The sequence below is a fragment of the Salvelinus alpinus genome, chromosome 16 (assembly GCF_045679555.1).
Source record: "Salvelinus alpinus chromosome 16, SLU_Salpinus.1, whole genome shotgun sequence".
Classification (NCBI taxonomy): Eukaryota; Metazoa; Chordata; class Actinopteri; order Salmoniformes; family Salmonidae; genus Salvelinus; species Salvelinus alpinus.
The window spans coordinates 23,645,107-23,666,406 of NC_092101.1; the positions used below are offsets into that span (position 1 = coordinate 23,645,107).

At 45.8% G+C, this 21,300-nt stretch overlaps 1 protein-coding gene across 4 annotated transcripts in view; it reads right to left on the reverse strand.

Annotated features, from left to right (window-relative positions):
* LOC139541164 (tyrosine-protein kinase ABL2-like) overlaps positions 1-21,300 on the reverse strand; it is a 42,533-nt gene that overhangs the window by 11,016 nt on the left and 10,217 nt on the right. For 3 of the 4 annotated variants that reach the window (XM_071345486.1, XM_071345487.1, XM_071345488.1), the window contains 3 exons: positions 2,321-2,485; positions 627-922; positions 186-458 (listed from right to left, as the gene is read on the reverse strand). In XM_071345486.1, coding sequence (XP_071201587.1) covers positions 186-458; positions 627-922; positions 2,321-2,485 — 734 coding nt within the window. Of the gene's footprint in view, positions 1-185; positions 459-626; positions 923-2,320; positions 2,486-2,869; positions 5,950-21,300 lie in introns of those variants that run through there. The other variant, XM_071345489.1, reaches the window with a different exon arrangement.

Sequence of the window (21,300 nt, forward strand, 5' to 3'; positions counted from 1 at the left end):
GGCTATATAAAATAAACTTGATTTGATGATTTGATTTGATACCACATTTCACCAGCAGGTGGTGACCGTCAACCACTAAATACCACATCCCACTTATATTACATACCATCGAGGATTTCACAAAATAGACACACAAAAGATGGAGATTTTACATGCGACCACCAATCTTTATAGAAGAGACCAACCTTGAGTGTTTTGACTGCAACGGTGAGGTTGTATTTCTTCCAGACTCCCACGTACACCTCTCCGTACTGCCCCCCTCCCAGTTTGTGCTTCATGGTGATGTCGGTGCGCTCCATCTCCCACTTGTCGTGGATGGGCGACACGCCGTAGACGGTGGGCTTGTTGCACTTGGGTGCCGGGTAGTGGAGTGTGGTGACCAGGCCGTCGGCCACGGTGGAGTGGTGGTGCACCAGCTCGGCCAGGGTGCTGAAGCGGCTCTCTGCTGTGACGTAAACCTTGGGACAAAAAGACAGACAGGGGGACACAGGGGTCAGCACCGTGGGGAGAAACAAGAAATGGCCAACAGAGACAGAGCAGGAACATTAGCAGGGGCAGAGTAGTTTCACAACAAAAGTGAAGAAAAGGAAGAGACAGCCCATCTGTAGGTCCCAGAAACTAGCTACCTTGCCATCTGAGGCGATGTTGATGCGGTAGTGGTAGACACGCCCCTCGTAGCGCAGGGAGATGGACAGCTGTCCTGGGCTGCTCTCGCTCTCCCGGACCAGGAAGCTGCCGTTGATGAGGCTGCTGAGCAGGTACTCTGCTGCGCTGCGCGAAACGGGCCCGTGGTACCAGCTGTGCTTCTCCAGGCTGTTGACGGGCGTGATGTAGTTGCTTGGCACCCAGCCCTGGCCGTTCTTGGAGCGCACCTCGCTCCACTCCCCATTCTGGTTGTAGCCGAGCACCCTCAGCTTCTCACCTGGGCAGAGAGGGACAGGGAGACAGAGTCAGGTAAAAGGACATCATCTTCAAACATTTAGAGCCACTTTAGGACATTAGTACCCCTTGAAGCTTTTGGTTCCTTCATAGGGTTTAAATATCCCCCATTGTTGCTTCATTTAATACAGTCCCAAAAGGTAGGGCTACGCATGTAGTGACTTGGACTGCTGCTTTGTTTGCATCCTATGAGGTCAACAGTGGAGATGGGAGGGAGTGCCTCTTAAATAGAGACAGAGAATACAGTACTATAGAGGAGCTGTGTGTCTGTGGAGCTGAAACACGCCCTGGCTGTCCGGCAGCTCCCTGCAGCCCTTCAAAGCTGCCCCCAGTGAGAGGACAATGACAGTGAGCTGTTATGGCAGCGACTAGACACGGCCTGGAGAGGGGACAGGGAGCGCCGCCAAGCTTTCTGCAACTTACCCTCTCTTCTCTCTCTCACCCTCCTACTCGCTCTCCCTGTACATCATGGGCTGAGCTGAACATGCTGCAGACTCAATATCCTATGGTGCCACAGAGGCTATAGCTACAGGCTTTATTGACACTGGACAGCCGGGGAGGCAGAAAAACATTGGGCTGGCCTAACGAGTCACACTAGACAGTTTCCTCTGACACACCGTGGGGAGCCAGGGAGCTGGCTCTCTTTGATTTGATTTGGGTGGAAACACAATGTCAGGCAGCCTGCGGTGGACATTACTGGTCTGAGGCATGGCATTGATCTGAGACAGCGATTAAGGGCGGCAGCGCCGCTAAGTCACTCTCTGTGATCACCCAGCAGGTGGATCAACCCTGCTGGGTTTATGCACCTGTTAGTATTACAGTTGAAAGGATTCCACATTAAAAGTGCATTAGAGCCAAACAAGGGTGTGGGAGGGCAAGCCTGCCTGCCTCTCCCTTGGGCATGCAGTGACTCACAGTCTAAACATTAGCTTCATCTCAGGCAGCAGCCATGGGGCGACTGGTGAAGGCAGGCATCGGCTTATTAAGATATTTCTACATCTTTAGCTAATGCTTTTATATCTGTTAATTAAAAAGTCTGACTCTCCAAAATATTATGATTTTAAGCACATTACCCAGGAGACAGCTCTTTGATCAGCAAACTGCTGCTGGGGAAAATAGGGACACGGATTAAATAAAAAGGGAAAGTAGAACAAGGATTGGAATAAACAAACATATAGTTCACTGGATGGTATCATGGAACCGTATTTAGGAGGAAATCTCCCGAAGAACTGACCTCCCCTGCAGAAGGTAGGGGCCCCATACCTCGAAGCAAATCATCTTTAGATAAGGAGTGGTTTGTGATGATGCAGGGTGAGGAAATGAAACCAGGTTATCTATTGGGACGGCAGCTATTGATAAAAATCTGTTTCAGAATTCATACCTTTCGTAATGCTCAGCGTGTTGTCGCCACTGGCAACAAAGTCATAAAGTGCAACAAAGAGGTTAGGGTCGCTTTCGGCAGCACCCAGCAAGTTCTCCTTGGAGCTCCAGCGCACCGCTTCCGTCAACGCTGCCGAGTCCAGGCCGAAGGGCCGGTGGAGGGCCTCTGGAGGGAGGGAAAGGGAGCGATAGAGAAAGAAAGTGGTTGGTGAATGGTTCAGTGAAAGTCAAGCTGTCTAAAAATATCTGTTGAAATCTCAGTTTCAAAATACATAAACCACATGAGTAAACAGTGCCCCAGGTATGCCTAACAAAACATGTACCTACCTTTTAGGGACCCCAAACATGCATCCCTTTCCAATGGCCCACCTATGTTTTGCCTAAATTCTTTATTTCACCCAAAAATCAGTTTCTGTTCCTTTAACAATCTGCACTAATCAACTGTGAAATAGGCTACATTTTACCAGTGCTAGCTTAATATCAATAGCTGTCCAATTAATAGGCAGCTGGAGTCAACCAACATAAACAGAAAGAGCTAAGTTGTAGCTACCCGAGAGTCTAGGCCCGTCCACATCCGCTACCCCCGTGTAGGGCCGGCCTGTCAGCCTAACCCACTCTTCCTCAAAACTGCTGCTGGGTTGAAGGGTCCTCAAATACATACTCTGCCCCTCCACGCTCAAAATTAACTCGCTTCACATTCCAATCACACTAATCTGAGGACTAGGTCCTACAGGAAGTCACTACTTTCTTCTTCCCTGCCTGTATGTAAAGAGTGTAGTAGCTGTGGGGAGGGGCTCTGTCGGTGTCTGTGGGTATCCAACGCGCAAAAAACAAGCTTGAGCCTCAATCACTCCTTAACAGCTGCCAACAAACTCTAAAGCATGTCTGGGCAGCTGCTGAGTGGGATTTACCCACTGTTAGGGAGAGAGGGAGACGAGTGAATTAAAGACAGGTAGAGGGGAGAGGATGAAAGAGGCATTGAAAAGAAAGTCGAGAGTTGGCATAAAATGCATGTCAAACAAAAACCAATGATTGCAAAGTTAAACAAACTATACAACTGTATGCACAAAGACTACTTTCACTCCATTACCGTGGAATTGCCCCAATACAACTAAGGAATGACTGGCTACACCAAAGTTTAAGTGATACATCTACAGTACAGTAAGTGACTGGCACCATCAGCGTTAGTCTGTGGTGGTCAGTAGCTAATGTTACAGTAAATATCATTTCTGAAAGGCATCATCCCTTCCTAATTACACTTCCTGGGTCGTTCCAACTCAAAAAGCACAAGGAAGAGGATTTTGACACCCAGATTGTTCTGGAATAGTTTCTGTAGTTAGTAACAGATACAATTAACATTCATGAAACATTGTGTTAAAATATAATTTGATCTGAGAAATTAAGCTAATTGATGGCACCCAAATTGGCCATTTTAATATCTAGGATTCAGATAACATTCAATAAATATAGTACCAAACTAGAGGTCGACCGATTATGATTTTTCAACGCCGATACCGATTATTGGAGGACCAAAAAAGCCGATAGCGATTAAATCGGACGATTTATAATGACAATTACAACAATACTGAATGAACACTTATTTTAACTTAATATAATACAAAATTCAAAAGGCACTCGCACATCTAAGCAAACTTATTTGCAGGTGCATGGCAACAATTGAACAAGATGAAGGAAAAAGTAAACCGCACACTGCTCTTGATAGTATCACCGATATTTAATAAGCTTACGTATCGGCCTCACGGCCTTCGTCAGAGCTTTTAATATTCGGCAGAATTTTATATAATACATCAATAAAATCAATTTAGCCTCAAATAAATAATGAAACATGTTCAATTTGGTTTAAATAATGCAAAAACAAAGTGTTGGAGAAGAAAGTAAAAGTGCAGTATGTGCCATGTAAGAAAGCTAACGTTTAAGTTCCTTGCTCAGAACATGAGAACATATGAAAGCTGGTGGTTCCTTTTAACATGAGTCTTCAATATTCCCAGGTAAGAAGTTTTAGGTTGTAGTTATTATAGGAATTATAGGACTATTTCTCTCTATACCATTTGTATTTCATTAACCTTTGACTATTGGATGTTCTTATAGGCACTTTAGTATTGCCAGTGTAACAGTATAGCTTCCGTCCCTCTCCTCGCCGCTACCTGGGCTCGAACCAGGAACACATCGACAACAGCCACCCTCGAAGCAGCGTTACCCATGCAGAGCAAGGGGAACAACTACTCCAAGTCTCAGAGCGAGTGACGTTTGAAACACTATTAGCGCGCACCCCGCTAACTAGCTAGCCATTTCACATCGGTTACACCAGCCTAATCTCGGGAGTTGATAGGCTTGAAGTCAAACAGCAGAGCGGCTGGCAAAACACACAAAAGTGCTGTTTGAATGAATGCTTACGAGCCTGCTGGTGCCTACCATCATTCAGTCAGACTGCTCTATCAAATCATAGACTTAATTATAACATAATAACACACAGAAATACGAGCCTTAGGTCACTAATATGGTCGAATCCGGAAACTATCATCTCGAAAACAAGACGTTTATTCTTTCAGTGAAATACGGAACCGTTCCGTATTTTATCTAACGGGTGGCATCCCTAAGTCTAAATATTCCTGTTACATTGCACAAACTTCAATGTTATGTCATAATTACGTATAATTCTGGCAAATTAGGCGGCCCAAACTGTTGCATATACACTGACTCTGCGTGCAATGAACGCAAGAGAAGTGACACAATTTCACCTGGTTAATATTGCCTGCTAACCTGGATTTCTTTTAGCTAAATATGCAGGTTTAAAAATGTATACTTCTGTGTGTTGATTTTAAGAAAGGCATTGATGTTTATGGTTAGGTACACATTGGAGCAACGATACGCACCGCATCGATTATATGCAACGCAGGACACGCTAGATAAAGTAGTAATATCATCAACCATGTGTAGTTAACTAGTGATTATGATTGATTGATTGTTTTTTATAAGATAAGTTTAATGCTAGCTAGCAACTTACCTTGGCTTACTGCATTCGCGTAACAGGCAGGCTCCTTGTGGAGTGCAATGTAATCAGGTGGTTAGAGCATTGGACTAGTTAACTGTAAGGTTGCAAGATTGAATCCCCTGAGCTGACAAGGTAAAAATCTGTCGTTCTGCCCCTGAACGAGGCAGTTAACCCACCGTTCCTAGGCCGTCATTGAAAATAAGAATGTGTTCTTAACTGACTTGCCTAGTTAAATAAAGTTTAAATAAAAAGGTCTAAAAAATATTTATATAAATATTTTTTTTTAAATCGGTGTCCAAAAATACCGATTTCCGATTGTTATGAAAACTTGAAATCGGACCTAATTAAAATCGGCCATTACGATTAAATCGGTCGACCTCTATACCAAACATCTTCCTACCCATTTCTTCCGTGGGTGGCGTTTGGCCATTTTTGGGGACGATAAGACTCAGATGTTTTACTTTGACATTTTAAACAAAAAAACTATATTTGCAAAGTTAAACAAACCATACAATTCTGTGCACAAGGACTACTTAACAATTTCCATTGAAAATGTTACAAACATTTACTTGAAGAACAGTGCAGATGCAAAGTCTGGTAACAGAATGACGGCACAAACGGCAAACCGTCATTCTGTTACCAAACTTTGCATCTGCACTGTTCATTGCCATCATTGGTTTTTGTTTGACATACATTATAAAGTCTCAGTGTCACTCTGTTACAGTGGAATTGCCCAAAAACAATAGCGTCTGAGAAGTTAAAGGGATAGTTCACAGCAGTTTATGGACAAGGCACAACAGCAATCCATGCTTTGGTCTGGTTTCTCTGGCACGGTTTCCACATGTTAAAGTTTTAGCATTTGTGGCACAAATCCCATTTAAGTCATTGGACAAATATTAGCATTTTTCACACATCATGTCCAAAAGTATCTAAAATGTATTGTGAAGCTCAACAAAGTCACTGATAGATGATTTGAACATGATGCGCAAAAATTATATTATTGGTCCCATGGCTTGAATGGGATTTGTTCCACAAATGCTAAAATGTTAAACTAAACCAGAAAATGGATTGCGGTCATCCTTTGTCGACAGACTACATACAGAGTAAGGAAACCAATATGGCATTTTGGTGAACTTTCCCTTTAAGATATACACTGTGTAAGACTGAGTTGAATTAAAGCTTAACCTCAACTATTAAGTCCTGCATCTGAACCAAAAAGTTGATAAAAATGGCCCAGATCTCCAAATCCAGCCTAATGAGTGTCATGCGTGAAATAGGGAGTAAAACAGGAAACACACTGAACTATTAAAAGTACGCATTGCTCCATTCTAAACACGCAGAACTACGCATTGCTCCATTCTAAACACGCAGAACTACGCATTGCTCCATTCTAAACACACAGAACTACGAAAGTACGCATTGCTCCATTCTAAACACGCAGAACTACGCATTGCTCCATTCTAAACACGCAGAACTACGCATTGCTCCATTCTAAACACGCAGAACTACGCATTGCTCCATTCTAAACACACAGAACTACGAAAGTACGCATTGCTCCATTCTAAACACACAGAACTACTAAAGTACGCATTGCTCCATTCTAAACACACAGAACTACGCATTGCTCCATTCTAAACACGCAGAACTACGCATTGCTCCATTCTAAACACGCAGAACTACGCATTGCTCCATTCTAAACACACAGAACTACTAAAGTACGCATTGCTCCATTCTAAACACACAGAACTACGCATTGCTCCATTCTAAACACGCAGAACTACGCATTGCTCCATTCTAAACACACAGAACTACTAAAGTACGCATTGCTCCATTCTAAACACACAGAACTACGCATTGCTCCATTCTAAACACGCAGAACTACGCATTGCTCCATTCTAAACACACAGAACTACTAAAGTACGCATTGCTCCATTCTAAACACACAGAACTACGCATTGCTCCATTCTAAACACGCAGAACTACGCATTGCTCCATTCTAAACACACAGAACTACGCATTGCTCCATTCTAAACACGCAGAACTACGCATTGCTCCATTCTAAACACACAGAACTACTAAAGTACGCATTGCTCCATTCTAAACACACAGAACTACTAAAGTACGCATTGCTCCATTCTAAACACGCAGAACTACTAAAGTACGCATTGCTCCATTCTAAACACACAGAACTACGCATTGCTCCATTCTAAACACACAGAACTACGCATTGCTCCATTCTAAACACGCAGAACTACTAAAGTACGCATTGCTCCATTCTAAACACACAGAACTACGCATTGCTCCATTCTAAACACACAGAACTACGCATTGCTCCATTCTAAACACGCAGAACTACGCATTGCTCCATTCTAAACACACAGAACTACTAAAGTACGCATTGCTCCATTCTAAACACACAGAACTACGCATTGCTCCATTCTAAACACGCAGAACTACGCATTGCTCCATTCTAAACACACAGAACTACTAAAGTACGCATTGCTCCATTCTAAACACACAGAACTACGCATTGCTCCATTCTAAACACACAGAACTACGCATTGCTCCATTCTAAACACGCAGAACTACTAAAGTACGCATTGCTCCATTCTAAACACGCAGAACTACTAAAGTACGCATTGCTCCATTCTAAACACACAGAACTACTAAAGTACGCATTGCTCCATTCTAAACACACAGAACTACTAAAGTACGCATTGCTCCATTCTAAACACGCAGAACTACGCATTGCTCCATTCTAAACACACAGAACTACTAAAGTACGCATTGCTCCATTCTAAACGCACAGAACTACTAAAGTACGCATTGCTCCATTCTAAACACGCAGAACTAATAAAGTACGCATTGCTCCATTCTAAACACACAGAACTACGCATTGCTCCATTCTAAACACACAGAACTACGCATTGCTCCATTCTAAACACACAGAACTACGCATTGCTCCATTCTAAACACACAGAACTACTAAAGTACGCATTGCTCCATTCTAAACACACAGAACTACGCATTGCTCCATTCTAAACACACAGAACTACTAAAGTACGCATTGCTCCATTCTAAACACACAGAACTACGCATTGCTCCATTCTAAACACGCAGAACTACTAAAGTACGCATTGCTCCATTCTAAACACGCAGAACTACTAAAGTACGCATTGCTCCATTCTAAACACACAGAACTACTAAAGTACGCATTGCTCCATTCTAAACACGCAGAACTACTAAAGTACACATTGCTCCATTCTAAACACACAGAACTACACTACACTACATGGCAGCAGTATAGTAAATCTGTCAGGACATCTCCTAAGGACATTAAACTGGCCTAGAGGTCAGGTGTGACCCTGCCCTGTCTAGAGCTGATGCTCTCCCACCTTTGTTCCCTACCAGCATATGCTGCATGTCTGTTGCTGTCAACTGGCTCAGCCACAGCTCCCAGTACATCTTCCACTTGTTCCCAGTCAGCCAGGACAATCCCAGTACAGACGTCTGACGAGTTCACTCTCTCTTCAAACTTCTCCACAGAGGGACTGGGTGAGGGAGTCACAAAGACGCCCCACACATTTTATTTATTCACCCTGAGTGAATTAGGGCATCTGAAGCACTACTAATAGGTTCCCGCTGGCTGGTTTTGCTTTTCAACCCAGAGGCGTCCACTCTTAGCTTTTGATGTGGCATTCAGGAGTAAACATTTCCTAGGCAGGTACAGGAAAGTAAATCAATGATCATTCTCCGTGGCGAAAGTCCACTGTGGGAGGGAGAGAGGGGCTCGCTGTGTGTGTGAGACATAGGAAATCTGAGCTCACTGGGGGAGGTGAGTTGTGGTGGAGGTCTCTTGAGGGACAGAGCAGAGCGTGGGGTAGGGGCAGTCTTGAGGTCAACAGCAGATGGCTGTTCTTGTGGTCCTATGGGAGAGGGCCCCAATGCCACTTGCTGAGACACACTCATAGCCTCCAGGGAGAGGCTAAACAGACTGATGAGGGGGGTGGGGGGGGACAAGAGGCACTACAACTGCTACAGGCCCTGAATTTCCTAATGTCAGAAGAACACTGCTCAAGCATATCACACTATAACAAATATTTTTATTCAGTCAGCCTCAAGCCTATTTTTAACTGGAGAATTTCAACTCATGAAGACTCAGTCAGAAAACGGTTAAATGTCAATGTATTAATTCAATCAGTCCATTTTCTAAATCGATTAAGATTGATCTTTGAATAAAAGTTTGGTCAATCAATGTTGAAAGAGAGCTGATTCCTGAAATATTAATAACTAAGCAACAACCACCGTTTGGCAAAACCATGTAAAAGGTTTTGGCCCCCCAAGTTCTGAGCAATAAAAGTAGTAATTATACAGTACCAGTCAAAAGTTGGGACACACCTAGTCATTCAAGGGTTTTTCTTTATTTTTACTATTTTCTACATTGTGGAACAATAGTGAAGACATTAAAACTATGAAATAACATGTAGTAACCAAAAAAAGTGTTAAACAAATCCAAATATATGTTATATCTGAGATTCTTCAAAATAGCCACCCTTTACCTTGATGACAACTTTGCACACACTTGGCATTCTCTCCAACCAGCTTCACCTGAAATGTTTTTCCAACAGTCTTGAAGGAGTTTCCACATATGCTGAGCACTTGTTGGCTGCTTTTCCTTCACTCTGCGACCGATCTCCAACCATCTCAATTAGGTTGAGGTTCGGTGATTGTGGAGACCAGGTAATCTGATGCAGCACTACACAACTCTCCTTCTTTGTCAAATAGCACTTACACAGCCTGGAGGTGTGTTGGGTCATTGTCCTGTTGAAAAAAAATGTATAAAAATGATAGTCCCACTAAGCGCAAACCAGATGTGATGGCGTATTGCTGCAGAATGCGGTAGTAGCCATGCTGGTCAAGTGTGCCTTAAATTCAAAATAAATCACTGACAGTGTCACCAGCAAAGCACCCCCACACCACCTCCTCTATGCTTCACATCTGAACATCGTGTTCAGATGTGTCGGTTCCTTGAACTGTGTGAATCATTTATTTGGGCTACAATTTCTGAGGCTGGTAAATAATGAACGTATCCTCTGCAGCAGAGGTAACTCGTGGTCTTCCTTTCCTGTGGCGGTCCTTATGAGAGCCAGTTTCATCATAGCGCTTGATGGTTTTTGCGACTACACTTGAATAAACGTTCAAAGTTCTTAATTTTCCGCATTGACTGACCTCCATGCCTTAAAGTAATGATGGACTGTCATTTCCCCTTCCTTATTTGAGCTGTTCTTGCCATTATATGGGTTGGAGCGAGTAGTCGCATTTCGCTTCGCTCCGCTTCGCTCCACAGGTAGTATTACATTTCATTTCATTACAGTACAACGGTTTGATTTGTTTGATCTTAGCAATTTCTTCTTAGCTAGCTACATAGCCGTCTTTGTATCAAAGATAATTGTGTAGTTTAGAGTAATTATCGAGGTTAGCTAGCCAGCTATTTTCGTCCTAACGTAGTCAACACTGCTAGCTAGCCAGCTAGCAGTAGCCAGCTAGCCAACTCCTACCGAATAGCAGCACTGTAGAAACTATTACATTACAACGGAACGACTTGATTAGTGTAGTGTTAGCTAGCTACATAGTTGTCTTTGCTGTCTTTGTATCTAAGATAATTGTGTAGTTTAGAGTAATTATTGAGGTTACCTAGCCAGTTATCGAGGTTACCTAGCATTAGGTAACCTCCTTTGCATTAGCGTAGCCTCTCCTGTAGCCTGTCAACTATGTGTCTGTCTATCCCTCTTCTCTCCTCTCTGCACAGACCATACAAACGCTTCACACCGCGTGGCCGCTGCCACTCTAACCTGGTGGTCCCAGCGCGCACGACCCACGTGGAGTTCCAGGTCTCCGGCAGCCTCTGGAACTGCCGATCTGCGGCCAACAAGGCAGAGTTCATCTCAGCCTATGCTTCCCTCCAGTCCCTCGACTTCTTGGCACTGACGGAAACATGGATTACCACAGATAACACTGCTACTCCTACTGCTCTCTCCTCGTCTGCCCACGTGTTCTTGCACACCCCGAGAGCTTCTGGTCAGCGGGGTGGTGGCACTGGGATCCTCATCTCTCCCAAGTGGACATTCTCTCTTTCTCCCCTGACCCATCTGTCTATCGCCTCCTTTGAATTCCATGCTGTCACAGTTACCAGCCCTTTCAAGCTTAACATCCTTATCATTTATCGCCCTCCAGGTTCCCTTGGAGAGTTCATCAATGAGCTTGACGCCTTGATAAGTTCCTTTCCTGAGGATGGCTCACCTCTCACAGTTCTGGGTGACTTTAACCTCCCCACGTCTACCTTTGACTCATTCCTCTCTGCCTCCTTCTTTCCACTCCTCTCCTGACCTCACCCTCTCACCTTCCCCCCCTACTCACAAGGCAGGCAATACGCTTGACCTCATCTTTACTAGATGCTGTTCTTCCACTAATCCCATTGCAACTCCTCTCCAAGTCTCCGACCACTACCTTGTATCCTTTTCCCTCTCGCTCTCATCCAACACTTCCCACACTGCCCCTACTCGGATGGTATCGCGCCGTCGCAACCTTCACTCTCTCTCCCCCGCTACTCTCTCCTCTTCCATCCTATCATCTCTTCCCTCTGCTCAAACCTTCTCCAACCTATCTCCTGATTCTGCCTCCTCAACCCTCCTCTCCTCCCTTTCTGCATCCTTTGACTCTCTATGTCCCCTATCCTCCAGGCCGGCTCGGTCCTCCCCTCCTGCTCCATGGCTCGACGACTCATTGCGAGCTCACAGAACAGGGCTCCGGGCAGCCGAGCGGAAATGGAGGAAAACTCGCCTCCCTGCGGACCTGGCATCCTTTCACTCCCTCCTCTCTACATTCTCCTCTTCTGTCTCTGCTGCTAAAGCCACTTTCTACCACTCTAAATTCCAAGCATCTGCCTCTAACCCTAGGAAGCTCTTTGCCACCTTCTCCTCCCTCCTGAATCCTCCTCCCCCCCCCCCCCCCCTCCCTCTCTGCGGATGACTTCGTCAACCATTTTGAAAAGGTTGACTACATCCGATCCTCGTTTGCTAAGTCAAACGACACCGCTGGTTCTGCTCACACTGCCCTACCCTGTGCTTTGACCTCTTTCTCCCCTCTCTCTCCAGATGAAATCTCGCGTCTTGTGACGGCCAGCCGCCCAACAACCTGCCCGCTTGACCCTATCCCCTCCTCTCTTCTCCAGACCATTTCCGGAGACCTTCTCCCTTACCTCACCTCGCTCATCAACTCATCCTTGACCGCTGGCTACGCCCCTTCCGTCTTCAAGAGAGCGAGAGTTGCACCCCTTCTGAAAAAACCTACACTCGATCCCTCCGATGTCAACAACTACAGACCAGTATCCCTTCTTTCTTTTCTCTCCAAAACTCTTGAACGTGCCGTCCTTGGCCAGCTCTCCTGCTATCCCTCTCAGAATGACCTTCTTGATCCAAATCAGTCAAGTTTCAAGACTAGTCATTCAACTGAGACTGCTCTTCTCTGTGTCACGGAGGCGCTCCGCACTGCTAAAGCTAACTCTCTCTCCTCTGCTCTCATCCTTCTAGACCTATCGGCTGCCTTTGATACTGTGAACCATCAGATCCTCCTCTCCACCCTCTTCGAGTTGGGCATCTCCGGCGCGGCCCACGCTTGGATTGCGTCCTACCTGACAGGTCGCTCCTACCAGGTGGCGTGGCGAGAATCTGTCTCCGCACCACGTGCTCTCACCACTGGTGTCCCCCAGGGCTCTGTTCTAGGCCCTCTCCTATTCTCGCTATACACCAAGTCACTTGGCTCTGTCATATCCTCACATGGTCTCTCCTATCATTGCTATGCAGACGACACACAATTAATCTTCTCCTTTCCCCCTTCTGATAACCAGGTGGCGAATCGCATCTCTGGCAGACATATCAGTGTGGATGACGGATCACCACCTCAAGCTGAACCTCGGCAAGACGGAGCTGCTCTTCCTCCCGGGGAAGGACTGCCCGTTCCATGATCTCGCCATCACGGTTGACAACTCCATTGTGTCCTCCTCCCAGAGTGCTAAGAACCTTGGCGTGATCCTGGACAACACCCTGTCGTTCTCAACTAACATCAAGGCGGTGACCCGTTCCTGTAGGTTCATGCTCTACAACATTCGCAGAGTACGACCCTGCCTCACACAGGAAGCGGCGCAGGTCCTAATCCAGGCACTTGTCATCTCCCGCCTGGATTACTGCAACTCGCTGTTGGCTGGGCTCCCTGCCTGTGCCATTAAACCCCTACAACTCATCCAGAACGCCGCAGCCCGTCTGGTGTTCAACCTTCCCAAGTTCTCTCACGTCACCCCGCTCCTCCGCTCTCTCCACTGGCTTCCAGTTGAAGCTCGCATCCGCTACAAGACCATGGTGCTTGCCTACGGAGCTGTGAGGGGAACGGCACCTCCGTACCTTAAGGCTCTGATCAGGCCCTACACCCAAACAAGGGCACTGCGTTCATCCACCTCTGGCCTGCTCGCCTCCCTACCTCTGAGGAAGTACAGTTCCCGCTCAGCCCAGTCAAAACTGTTCGCTGCTCTGGCACCCCAATGGTGGAACAAACTCCCTCACGACGCCAGGTCAGCGGAGTCAATCACCACCTTCCGGAGACACCTGAAACCCCACCTCTTTAAGGAATACCTAGGATAGGATAAAGTAATCCTTCTAACCCCCCCCCCCTTAAAAGAGTTAGATGCACTATTGTAAAGTGGTTGTTCCACTGGATATCATAAGGTGAATGCACCAATTTGTAAGTCGCTCTGGATAAGAGCGTCTGCTAAATGACTTAAATGTAAATGTAATATGGACTGGTCTTTTACCAAAAAGGGCTATTTTTTGTATACCACACCTACCTTGTCACAACACAACTGATTGGCTCAAACACATTAAGGAAAGAAATTCCACAAATTAATTTTTAACAAGGCACACCTGTAAATTGAAATGCATTCCAGGTGACTACCTCATGAAGCTGGTTGAGAGAATGCCAAGAGTGTGCAAAGCGGTCATCAAGGTAAAGGGTGGCTACTTTGAAGAATCTCAAATATATTTTGATTTGTTTAAGCTTTTTTGGTCACTACATGATTCCATGTGTGTTATTTCATAGTTTTGACGTCTTCACTATTATCCTACAATGTAGAAAACAGTAAAAATAAAGAAAAACCCTGGAATGAGTAGGTGTATCCAAACTTTTGACTAGTACTGTATATATTTTGTTGGACATAAGACAGTAAAAATACCAACTCTGTTCCAAGTATTCCACGCATAATAGAGAGATACATGTCATCACATACAAATGTAAGCAAGGTTTCAAATGGTTGTGTTTTAGTCAAATATTCTACAAATTATTTGTAATTATGTTCCGGCCCCCTGACCATCCGCAAAACAAACAAAAAATAATTCCGCCCGCGGCTGAATCTGGTTGACTATTCCTCAGTGAAGCTGTTTACAACTTCAGATTGACCCACACCAGTTGGTATGTCATGCATGAGGTACGTCGTGTGCCTGTCAGTGTGCCTGTATGTGTGCGTGTGCACATGTGTGTGTGCCTTTGTGCGTGTGCAGAGGGCTGAGGACTGGGAGCAGGGACTTGACCAGTGTTTGGGTATGAGCAGCAGGCACAGTTCCAGCCCCAGACAGCTGAGACAGTGGTGACCCTCCAGTTCTGCTTCAGCTCAATGGGCATATTGAGAGAGACCGACCCCCCTGGTCACCCTACCCCACCCTCTACCACTCCTGCAGCTGTTGGTAGGGTCTGTCCAGGCAAGTGGCAGCTGAACCAGCCACCTCTGCACCCTCCCAATCCCTGTGCAGGACCACATGTGAATCCTTTCACTGTGCCCTGTCAGAATACATAGCTTAACCCAACACATGACCAGGCCTCAGTCAGTGTAATAAGGTTAGCTAGTTATGAGTATTACAAGGAGACACCACTGAAACAATCTAAACCACAAGCAGTATTATGCACTACTGTCCACTGGCCTGGGAATATCTTTAGCCACGGTGCAAAACAAAGCAACATCATGGCTATAAATACCTCCTGAATGATCACAGCTTTCAGATAGAGAGCTGGAGGAAATGTTAACAATAAGCTGAGACAATGTCACGGATGAGAGGCACACAACACAAGACAAATCCTGTCGCTGCCGGGCCAGACCAGAGAATTAATGAGGGATGAACACAGACAGACGGTCCTTTAGCTGGAGGACCAGTGGGTCATAACAGACAGACAGGCCTTTGGTTACAGGAACAGAGGATCAGAACAGACAGACATGCTTTTAGCTGAACAGACATGGACTGCAGAGGACAGTGCCACTTTAACTCCACTCTGTAGATGGCAGTTGTACAGACAGAGATCCCCATGCAGCAGTCTAGTGGAGAGGCTGAGTGGCCGAGGAGAGGCAGAGTTGGCAGTAGCCATCTGTTGTTGTTAACGAGGACACATAAATGACCCCATTCACATCAAATTACAAGAGTGGGGAGTCCATCTCTGGGCGTTGGTTTGATTAGGAAAAGTGGATTGTCATCCTTAATTGATTACCTCCAGGCAAAGTGAGCATTAGCATCAATTTGACAAGTCTTCCATGCAATCTGATTTCAACACAGCATGGGCTAATAATATAGTTGAGTTACATTGTTCAACAGCACTGCTGGGGAAAGCAGTGATAAACATTTAAAACAATTAACACAACCCAAACAACAAGAGACAATTCTAAATCATGAAACCTTCCTTAAAAACACAGATCACCCAACTATTTAATGAGGCCTACACATTTAGGAAACACACTCACAATTACCATAATTGATTCAACTTTTCCTAATCAGGGGGATTAAAATTAACAGCTGAAGTTTGATCCAGACAGATTTGAGGGGCTTTAGAAGTGGTGGTGGTTGTACAAACCATAATGGAAGAGGACAGCACCAGAGCCCTTTAGGTCTGGCCAGCGCCTTAGCTGTGCTAGTAATAAGCCTTATGGGCAGGACCCCCCCTACTCATCTACATCCTATTCCCATAAAATGTCAGTGAGCAAATAATGAGACACCGGGGTGTTGGGAAACGCCATGTACCATTCATCTATAGCCTGTGCTCCACTAGGCATACAGCAATTACAGACTGGACAGTGTAAATCAGTCACCCTAATAATGGAGCTCTAGCCCATCGCCTGCCCACCATGGCCCTTTAATTGGTTAATGTGGAGTAAGTGCGTCCCTCCAGGCTCACTCACAACACAGTAAGTGTTGGTCTATATAACTCTGCAGTGGACTAGAGGAAGGCCATCCACAATGCCTCACATTCTGCCTTTAATCTTCCTCTTCAGGATGCACATAGTGAGGCTGAAAAATAGTCCATACATGTTCATGTTGATGTTTGTGTGAGCAAAACCAAAATACAACACCACACTATTATTGTCTCAATTAACTCCTGCAAAATGCTAAGTTACACAGTATTGTTAGTCTGGAACAATGAAAAGTGATTAGTGGAAAATTAAGTCACTTGAAAGTCATGGCATTTGGCATGCCTCCGTAGATGTGCCTGCTCGTTCTGTTTACAACAAACATTTCAAGAGAACCTCTATTTTGTAACATGTGTGCAGCTCATTGGTTCACTCAGTTTGTACTACCTGAAGTACTTGTTCTTCCTGGTCTGGCAGTAGTCTACCGTTGTGCTGGGCTGGGCTCTGTGACGCAGCAGAAGGGTGGAGGTATGATTGGCATCATCCACCATAAGGATACGATCCAGCAGATCCCAAGAGAGGCTCAGACAGGCAGACAGAGAGGAGGGTCTTCAACAATCGGATGGGGTGATATTGTAACTAACTAATCACCACTCAGCAGCATCACTGCAGGAGAAGAGTCCCTGTTCCTGAGAATCTATCCTAGACACAGTGTTTACTGGATCACTGTTTCTGAGAACCTGTCAGTGTTTCCCCCACCAGGGCCCAAGGCAGACCCTCCCAGTCACTCTCCCATTGACACAACAAAGACCTGCGTGGAATGCCAGAACAGAACACCATGAGTGATGCTCACTTTACATTCTCCTCTTCATCTCAGAGAACAAATGACAGGTTTGAAGCCAGAGATGCTCCTACCTTCTCCCTTATGGTACCGAGTCCCCACCTACATTTAACACAATAACATGCTTAGCCAGAGGCTCTTTCAAGAGTAAAAGTGTAAAGTACTCTAAGAGGTTGTATGGTGGGGTATGAATGCAGGAGAAACCTAAGAGCATTGATTCATATGAAACCTGTAGATTTCATATGTAGAGAAGATGACTAACCCTGGCTAACCCAACCTAGCCAGGATCCAGGTGATGACACAGGTTCAAGCGGTGGGAAGTATTTAATAAGTTGAGTCTGAGCTTTCTGGTTTTAGGGGGCTTACACACCGAATTGGTTTTGAGCGTTTTTTCTGAACTCTGGTGCGTTTACCCACTTAGTTAAGTTAGTTTGGACTGGTGTGAACACTATTCGCACTCAGGAGAGCACTAAACGCACCGTGGTTCACTCAGAAAGGGTGGTCTCGGTCAGATTCAATTCGTACCATGGTGCGTTTTTCTGCAGGTGAGAACGCAGTCCGGACCAAACACAGGAAAAGAACCAGTCGCGCAGTATTATTGGTTGTTTGACTGAGAACATTTAATTAAATGCAGCATCAATATGGGTAAATCCATTTTAATTCAATAACTGCATACCCTTTGATTTAAAGAAAACTTTCCTTAAATGTTTGCCCATGGAAGAAGTGGTCAGAAAGTTACTTTTTGGACCTGAATGCCAAAACATTCAGGAGATAAAAGTGCTCAAAGTTGACCCATTTGGCATACCCCACCATACCATGAGACATCCATGTCTTAATCACTGGAAAAGATAAATGGTGGAGTTGGATATCATTTTAAAGCTTACAAAACAGGATTGTCAAGCTATTTGATAATAAACACACACAGTTGAAGTCGGAAGTTTACATACACTTAGTTTGGTAAATCCGAACACAACTCTATCCTCCCGATTCCTGCTTACAAGCAAAAATTAAAGCAGGAAGCACCAGTGACTCGGTCTATAAAAGAAAGTGGTCAGATGAAGCAGATGCTAAACTACAGGACTGTTTTGCTATCACAGACTGGAACATGTTACGGGATTCTTCCGATGGCATTGAGGAGTACAACACACCAGTCACTGGCTTTATCACTAAGTGCATCGAGGACGTCGTCCCCAAAGTGACTAAACATTCGCACTGAGCTAAAGAAGCCACGGATTACAGACAACATTCGCACTGAGCTAAAGGGTAGTAGAGCTGCCGCTTTCAATGTGCGGGAATCTAACCGAGAAGCTTACAAAAAATCCTGCTATGCCCTGCAACGAACCATCACACAGGCAAAGCGTCAATACAGGGCTAAGATCAAATTGTACTACACCGGCTACGACGCTCGTCTTATGTGGCAGGGCTTGCAAACTATTACAGACTAAAGGGAAGCACAGCCGCGAGCTGTCCAGTGACACGAGCCTACCAAACGAGCTAAATCACTTCTATGCTCACTTCGAGGCAGGCAACACTGAGGCATGCATGAGAGCATCAGCTGTTCCAGACGACTGTGTGATCACGCTCTTCGTAGCCGACGTGAGTAAGCCCTTTAAACAGGTCAACATACACAAGGCTGCGGGGCCAGACGGATTACCAGGATGTGTGCTCCGGGCATGTGCTGACCAACTGGCAGGTGTCTTCACTGACATTTTCAACATGTCCCTGTCTGAGTCTGTAATACCAACATGGTTCAAGCAGACCACCATAGTCCCTGTGCCCAAGAACACAAAGGCAACCTGCCTAAATGACTACAGACCCGTAGCACTCACGTCCGTAGCCATGAAGTGCCTTGAAAGGATGGTAATGGCTCACATCAACACCATTATCCCAGAAACCCTAGACCCACTCCAATTTGCATACCGCCCAAACAGATCCACAGATGGTGCAATCTTTATTGCACTACTCATTGCCCTTTCCCACCTGGACAAAAGGAACACTTATGTGAGAATGCTATTCATTGACTACAGCTCAGCGTTCAACACCATAGTACCCTCAAAGCTCATCACTAAGCTAAGGAACCTGGGACTAAACACCTCCCTCTGCAACTGGATCCTGGACTTCATGACAGGCTGCCCCAAGGTGGTGAGGGTAGGTAGCAACTAATCTGCCAGGCTGATCCTCAACACTGGCAACACTGGCACTGATCCTCAATACTCCACAGGGGTGCGTGCTCAGTCCCCTCCTGTACTCCCTTGTTCACCCACGACTGCATGGCCAGGCACGATTCCAACACCATCATTAAGTTTGCAGACGACAACAGTAGTAGGCCTGATCACCGACAACGACGAGACAGCCTATAGGGAGGTCAGAGACCTGGCCGGGTGGTGCCAGAATAACAACCTATCCCTCAACGTAACCAAGACAAAGGAGATGATTGTGGACTACAGGAAAAGGAGGACTGAGCACGACCCCATTCTCATCGACGGGGCTGTAGTGGAGCAGGTTGAGAGATTCAAGTTCCTTGGTGTCCACATCAACAACAAACTAGAATGGTCCAAACACACAAAGACAGTCGTGAAGAGGGCACGACAAAGCCTATTCCCCCTAAGGAAACTAAAAAGATTTGGCATGGGTCCTGAGATCCTCAAAAGGTTCTACAGCTGCAACATCGAGAGCATCCTGACTGGTTGCATCACTGCCTGGTACGGCAATTGCTCTGTCTCTGACCGCAAGGCACTACAGAGGGTAGTGCGAACGGCTAAGCTGCCTGCCATCCAGGACCTCGACACCAGGCGGTGTCAGAGGAAGGCCCTAAAAATGGTCAAAGACCCCAGCCACCCCAGTCATAGACTGTTCTCTCTACTACCACATGGCAAGCGCTACCGGAGTGCCAAGTCTAGGACAAAAAGGCTTCTCAACAGTTTCTACCCCCAAGCCATAAGACTCCTGAACAGGTAACCAAATGGTTACCCGGACTATCTGCATTGTGTAAACTTCCGACTTCAACTGAGTGTGTGTGTGTTATATATAATATATACACACACACAAACTGAGCAAAACAATTAACATCCACTCACTGTCAACTGCGTTTATTTTCAGCAAACTTATCATGTGAAAATATTTGTATGAACATAACAAGATTCAACAACTGAGACAAACTGAACAAGTTCCACAGACATGTGACTAACAGAAATTGAATAATGTGTCCCTGAACAAAGGGGGAGGGGGTCAGAATCAAAAATAATTCAGTATCTGGAGTGGCCACCAGCTGCATTAAGTACTGCAGTGCATCTCCTCCTCATGGACTGCACCAGATTTGCCAGTTCTTGCTGTGAGATGTTACCCCACTCTTTCACCAAGGCACCTGCAAGTTCCCGGACATTTCTGGGGATAATGGCCCTAGCACTCACCCTCCGATCCAAGACAAGCTCAATGGGATTGAGATCCAGGCTCTTAGCTGGCCATGGCATAACACAGACATTCCTGTCTTGCAGGAAATCAGCCATACTGCTCGTTTTGTGCGTGGTGGTATTGTTATGCTGGAGGGTCATGTCAGGATGAGCCCGTCTTCGACGATAAACGCAAATCCGACCATTACCCCTGGTGAGACAAAACCACGACTCATCAGTGAAGAGCACGTTTTGCCAGTCCTGTCTGGACCAGCGACGGTGGGTTTGTGCCCATAGGCGACGTTGTTGCCGGTGATGTCTGGTGAGGGCCTGCCTTACAACAGGCCTACAAGCCCTCAGTCCAGCCTCTCTCAGCCTATTGAGGACAGTCTGAGCACTGATGGAGGGATTGTGCGTTCCTGGTGTAACTCGGGCAGTTGTTGTTGCCATCTTGTACCTGTCCAGCAGGTGTGATGTTCGGATGTACCGATCCTGTGCAGGTGTTGTTACACGTGGTCTGCCA